The 7,004-nt window shown below is 42.4% G+C and overlaps 1 protein-coding gene across 2 annotated transcripts in view; it reads right to left on the bottom strand.

The window, feature by feature from the left end:
- Positions 1-4,920, bottom strand: part of LOC117231657 (fez family zinc finger protein 2-like) — a 28,075-nt gene extending 23,155 nt beyond the window's left edge. Inside the window, exon 1 of one of the 2 annotated variants that reach the window (XM_033490301.1) lies at positions 3,359-4,920. In XM_033490301.1, coding sequence (XP_033346192.1) covers positions 3,359-3,563 — 205 coding nt within the window. In that variant the 5' untranslated portion in view covers positions 3,564-4,920. Of the gene's footprint in view, positions 1-2,074; positions 2,116-3,358 lie in introns of those variants that run through there. The other variant, XM_033490302.1, reaches the window with a different exon arrangement.
- Positions 4,921-7,004: the final 2,084 nt, after the last annotated feature.

Below are 7,004 nucleotides of genomic sequence, written 5' to 3' on the forward strand. Positions count from 1 at the left end.
CATGCATCATTATTCGCGTCGCCGGAGCAGCCGCTAACGGTGAACCGACGTCTTCAGCTCTGACAAATTTGGTATTCCCTGGCCGTACGAAAGATCAACCCCTCGACAAGAGCGTCTTTATTAGAAAGGAGGGAGACCCTTCTCTATTTATCAACCTTGCCCTGGCCATTATTCGCTCTCTTTTCTCCGTGGCTGCATTCCTATCCACGAACGTCCACCATTCATTTCCCCCGGTCTTTTTGATCGACAAACCGGTAGCGTACTGGAATTCGAACTTTGCACCGCCGATTGCAATCTTACGTTATCGACTATATACTAGATCGAATCAAAGTACGCGACGATCTACAATTTTCTTTCACGTGTAGCAAATTATAAGTAGATCTCCTCAATCATCCGCCAGAAAGAAAGAAATTCGACAATTAGCTTCGAGATAATCCTGGAAATTCAGCCGAGTTGTTATATTTAATGCCAACAGGTAATCAGCCAACTTATCAAAATTGGATTTTGCTATTGCGTGCTTCTTGGAATAAAACTGCGTGCTTCTTGGAATAAAACTGCGCTTTCTTGGCCGGCTAACGGTCTGAAATCGACCGTCGATACACGGTATGCACGTATCAAGAGAAAAGAAAAAAAAATGAAAGAGAAGGAAAAGCAGCAAGAAAGAAGGAATGAAATCCGTAATCCGGGCAATATAGTACAGGTCGGGATAATCTCAGATAGCGGTGAAAGATTAGCACGCCACGCCGCAAAGGCTATCTCATTCTCGCAGGATTATCAGAAATAAATCATATTTTCCTATAAAGCGGGCACACCACGCAGTCGAGATAAGATGACCAGGCGGTTAGAAGTGTATAAACCAACATCGATACTGTATGTGTACACACTGCGCAGGTAATGCGTGTTTGTTGCCCGTGAGCATCGGCGATATCGTTTGCGTTTGTTCGTGCGACGCTTATCCTGCGTGTTGCCTCTTTCGACCTATCGTTCGCTCGTAAATCTACAAACGGTAAATCCTATAGCGTGATTTCCGAAGGAAAATCTTGGGGACGGTTTGCGGGGACCCACCTGCGTACGGTACTCGCGCTGAACCAGCTTAGGGGCCGCGGGATGGATTTTTGTTTGAACAAGCTGCAATCGATACCTTCTGACTCTTAGATCTCCTGTTTCTAAAAAAACAAGCTGTTCGACGATTCGCTTGGTAAATCTTACAGAACTGCCCTATCTTTGGATTGTCTAACTGTTGTTTTATTATCAGCAACATTTGTGTATACTAAGATCACTTTAATATCGATTTTGGTTTAATAATATTTAGTTGTAATGTTTTTGAAATAACAATTTACTTTCTAATCGACTTGGTAAATTTTAGAGGTAATCCAGCCTTAGATTATCTGCCTGTTTTTCAGTTGTGAGAAACATGTAAATGTAGTAGGATTAGGCCTGCCTTTATTTGTTCAAAAGGATAATAGATTTTAAATGTCCCATTCTTGAGGAAACAAGTTACTTTATCTAGAAATTATTCTACCTGTTTCTCAACTATGCAAACAAATTTCACTTGAATAAGATAGTTACAGTCCAACAACAAAAGAAAGCTACCTACATTCGTCCGAAGCCAAAAACAGGTCATTCAGTGTATTGTTCGCGTATTTATTATTAAAGTTAAACTGATTCTCTGCCTATAATTACCTATATAGTTAAGCTACCGACAATTCGTCGCTCATATAGTAGGAAGTTGCGATCAGATATATGCAAATAAATTCGATCCACAAGAGTTTATTTAATCAGACAATAATTGCATTGGAATAAAGCCGATTTAATAAACAAGAACGATAACCGAATGAATCGAAGTGTCTCAATCTTCGTCACCACCCCCTTAAAGCTTATCCTGTAAATGAGACACCAAGCATGCTACCCTTAAGGAGAGGAAGCTCTCTCCTGCCCATCACCTGGCAATTATCGCATAAACCGTTTAAGCCAATTCCTACACGCTACCAGCTTGATATTATTGCGTTAGCTGTTAGCCTGATTAGCAGTATTAGTAAAGGTAGTCGTCTAATGCCTGTTCATCCCCTCTCACCTGTTGAACGACTGTTCTTGCGTGCCCTTTACGCACCTGCACGCGCCCACGCACGCACCTACACATAGAAACAACTATTCGTACATGATAGTAGAGAGATAGACATTGGAGCGTGCGCGTGTACGTGCATTTCGCCACGGAGAATCAGTGGTGCAGAGTCGAGTCCCGATCCATGTACGCACCGGGCAAACGTGCGTACACGTACACGCGTGCACACGCGCGGAGAGCCAGCTCAGGTGTCGGCGCGAATTCAAGGGCGTAAACGGCACGGTGCAGAGATAATAGGCAGGTAATAGATAGCATGATGACAGGCGACAACGGGATGAATGTCAGGGGTGAGACGCGAACCCGCGAGAGAAATGCAGAAACGATCGGGGTGCGCTTGATGCGGTTAAGGGAAATTGTAATTTTGCGATGTGCGTTTCATTTCAGAATCTACCATCGATTATTCATTCCTTTTGGAAATTTTGTTTTATAGCGTACAGGTGTTTGGATGCAAATTGCAGCTACCTTTGAATGCATTTGATAGATTCTAGCGAATGGAGAGCAGATTTCAGAGAAGGAAACGCAATTCCACAGCCTGTGTTTAGTTTTAATTTTAGGTTCTATTTATTGAGCTAGGACCTTCTTTTTCTTTTTTATAAAAGTTGTATCTTTTGCTGCACAAGGTCTTCTTCAACGTAGATTTTAATATCCTTGAACGAATGGACCGAATTGAGAACTCGTTTGACGGGATTGAGAGAAATGTAATTTTGTGTTTTACGTTTAATCTAGAATTTACCGGCTTAGAATCATTCTTTCTCGTTCCTTAACATTTTGCTGTTTAGTATACAGAGTGTTTTAACGCAGATTTTAGTTACTGAATTTCAACAATCGTTTATGACGGGCGGATTGAACCTAAACTCGTGTTTTGAATCGATGATAATTGCACGCTTTGTGTCCGTTTATAGGGAACGACAGATAATGGAAGTATCGAAGGTCGTGTCTCGTTAGATATTATGTCACTAGATCAGAAACAGAAATTCTAATTTAATGGGGTTGGACGCTGACGAAACTGCGATTTGAAACCGCACGATAATTCTAATTCAGTTTGGTGGTCATTGGAACGACAAATATTATATCTGCACATTAACCTATTGTCTCATAATTTTTTTACTCGATACTATTATCAATTTAAAAAATTCTTCCTCTATCAATTGAAGAAATCCCGACCTCTCGTTAATTTAAGGGTTGAATCACTGAATGAAGAAAATTGGAGCGTCAATTATGGATAAAAGATCTTACCTTCAGCTTCAACAGGAATTTGCGGGTTCTCCTGAAGATTCTCGTTGTTATTGGTTTCCGGCGACAACGCTTGCTGATGCACCAGCGAGGATGCCGACTGTTTCGGCTTGACAACACGAAAAGCGGACGCCTCCGCGACACCCCTGCGTGAAAAGTCCAGAGGACCCACCCCTACAGGCGAGTGCTGCTGCTGCACTTCCATCATCGTGCTCGGAAAGTTCGATCACTATTCTTTACAACAATCCTCCCTTCACTGTACACGACATCCGCCCCTCGTTCAAGGAGCGTATTGCACCACCACGGGGTGTCAGCGAACCACGCACCCTTATCTTTTCTTTTATTATTATTACAGCAACGAACAATAATACACGCTGCTCCGTAGACTGCTCGAATAAACCTTCTCACCGACACTGTTCCTCTTCAACGATCTCCAAAAATCATCCCTTTCCATGAAGTATGAACCCTCAACAGCCTTCAGAAATTTGCTCCAGTAACTCCGACGTAGGTTCTTGCAATACGTCAGATGCTTAAAACTGACGATGTTCGGTCGATGACAATGCCGATCGCTTGTAAGGGATGCTCGTTGGATAACGATACACGTATTGAATGGAACGAGCTTCCGGCTGTCGAGGACACTGATTTCCGTGCGGCCCATCGGCCGGACAGGTCAGGAACGGCGAGCACCAGCACCCGGGGATGTGAGAGACGTTATAGCGGGTGCCTCGACGCCGACTGCTGTTAACGGGTCTGATAGTGGAGGAACTCCCATGCGATGACGGACGAAAGTCGCGAGTTAGACTGCGAGAAAGAGAGGGGAGAGACCGCACACGAGCTTGATCATCCACTGCAGTACGACTGAGAAAGATAGTGAGACACTACAGGCAGGAACACCCACACAGATGTTGGATGCATGCCGGGATTTTCGATGGAGACTCCGCCTCCGAGGCACGCCTTCTTCTTCCCTACTCCACCCCCACGAAACCACTCACCATGGCCCTGATCACGCACACTGACGCACGCTTTGGATATCACGAGACATACACAAGCGAAACGACGATTCCCCAGAGCTGATGCCACCGCACGCTACCAACCACTAACACACGTTATTTTCTCTGCTGTGTGTATGCGTGCGTAGGCACTACGGGTGGATATGTTTATTCGTTTTCCAGGTGATCGTGTGGGTGATGCTGTGTTGCGTCAAGATACGTATATGGACCGATACGGTGTCGTGTGTTTGTGTACAGAGCCAGTGGCGAATGGACACGAGACAAGGTGTGCAACTCTCACCTCCGGTTGCAGCATTATGTGGAACCACTCGGCCACCCTGATTCTACTCTTGACTCCACTGATTGATATTTGTGCGCGCTCTTCCTACACAGCCGGAAGTAAATGCGCCGTGTAGACGTTTCCTGTACGCTTCCTGCATGCCGCGGTATTCGTATTTGCTGAATTCTGAGCAAACCTACATGCGTTAAAGACGACAGATAGTTGCGGAGAACTCGCTCCGGGGGTTGCTTGAAGCAGATTTATTACTCCGACTCGTCGATCGTGTTTTTTTTTTTTTTTTTTAGAATGTTTCGTTATCTGGATAGATAAAGATATAAAACTTCTGACGTGAGATTCACCGGGATTTTGTGATCGATAAGCGATAGATTTAGTGTTTAAGCTTTGACTCTCTAGTTGTCTAGTTGACCTAGAGTTCCTGAATCGGTCGTGTATTATCAACGCTTATATGTAAGGTACGAGCAAGAACAAAAAAATACGAAACTACGTCGTTACGTTGCATCAATCACACCGCATTAATTCCTTTTGTTGACTGGATAAGAACGTATGAAAACAGACTAAGAACCAGATTATCGATGATTCGAGGATTTAAGGGATTTGATTTTCTCTGGGAATGAATTTGAACATTTACTTTCGTCTCACTAATACTTCTTCTTTTAAGACACGTTGCAAAACCATTTTTCTGCGACACTTTTTATCGAAATTTCGCCGAGTTACGCACTGTGTATTTCGTTCTGGATCTATAACTGACGAGTCGCATCGAACGACAGCACACATCCGTCCAAGACGATCCATTATAGCTTAAGTGATTACGACGTTCATCTTTTATTGCGGTCTATTCACAGAACAGATTATCTGCAGAAGAATTTTCCACGCACAATTTCTTTCCTTCCATAAACACGTACTTCGAAACATCATTTAGTTACGTGTGAATTTGTTTAAATAGATTTCAATACTAGGTTTCCGGAGGGAGATTCTCGCCCCTCTCTCTTTCTCGCACACAGGTCAATTTGATAATAAGATTAAAATCATTCACAATTTTTGTACCACTTCTATATTTACAATTGTTCTACGTTGAACAACTCTGTTGTCAGTCTTTAATAAACCTGTCTTTCTTCAATTGTTAAAGATATAAAATATAACACTTAGAAACCAAGACTTTTAGTAATATCTACAAAATCCTTAGCTTCTGTATCTGTCCAATATACAATATTAATTTTTCAAGGATTTGAAAAATATTGATCACAGAAATCAATAAATAATTTAAAGAATCTAAAAATACACGTAAATGGAAGTTGCAATAAAAGGAGTGATGGAGTGAGAAATTACTTAATCCACATGCTGAGCAGAATGCAAACAAAATCATCGGTGAAATAAATTTTATGTAATGAAGTTATGCATAAAGAAAGTGCAAACAAACTTACCATACACCTCAGACACAAATTCCACACCTTTTATAAAAATATTTAGACGTCTTAAGTTTAACTAATATGCATTCGGTGAATCATCGATGCGATATCAGTGCCACCAAAGAAGATAACCACGACACTGTCGGAACGTAATAACATTCTTTCAACTATTCACGAATTGAACTATGGTAAAACGTTCGTTCCCAAGCAAGATATGCCCCGTAGACGAAAGAAGTATCGTCAGGGGCGTAACTAGAAGCCGGGACGAGATGTTGAGCGTAAGGAGAGAACGACAAATCGCATCAATCATACTCACTCACTCGCATCTTGTCGCGGTGTGTTCTCCCCGAAGTATCAGAGGGTGGTCCCAAACTCGTTCTATCTTCTCGGAGAAAATTGCTTACTCTTTTACCGCGAAAATAGGAAAACTCTCGACTGGAAACGAGACCGTGCGAACGAGCGGTGTCCTCTCGAGCCACGCTTCGAGGAATCGGGCAGAATGGGATAGGGTAGAAAATGGGGTAAAAATGTCTCAGACAGTATTACGAGACTTGGTTGTCACGATGGTTGAAAAAGAAATCGTTTTCTTAAAAACACATGGACGGTGTGTTAAAAAATTTACGCGAGCTAAAATGAGAAGAGGAATTCGAGTAATTTTTGCGACAGATTCTGACAAACTTTTTTATGATCGCGAGTGAAGGAATGGAGAGAGAAGAAATGATTTGTAGAAATTGAATTTGTTTTACTCGAAAATGTGTGGATATCAGGAGCATATTAAACATCGATCGGTTTTCAAGATACTTTATCGGTCTTCTTATTCATCGGTACGCTTCACACATAGCTCTCATCCGAACCTGCCTATACGTTTGTTTGTTCAAGTATATACCGGACGTGATTTACAGGCTGTAAGATAACTTAATCCGTCAGCACACAAATGGACATCCACGAGCGGT

The sequence above is a fragment of the Bombus vosnesenskii genome, unplaced genomic scaffold (assembly GCF_011952255.1).
Source record: "Bombus vosnesenskii isolate JDL3184/JDL3185 unplaced genomic scaffold, Bvos_JDL3184-5_v1.1 scf7180000013273, whole genome shotgun sequence".
NCBI lineage: Eukaryota > Metazoa > Arthropoda > Insecta > Hymenoptera > Apidae > Bombus > Bombus vosnesenskii.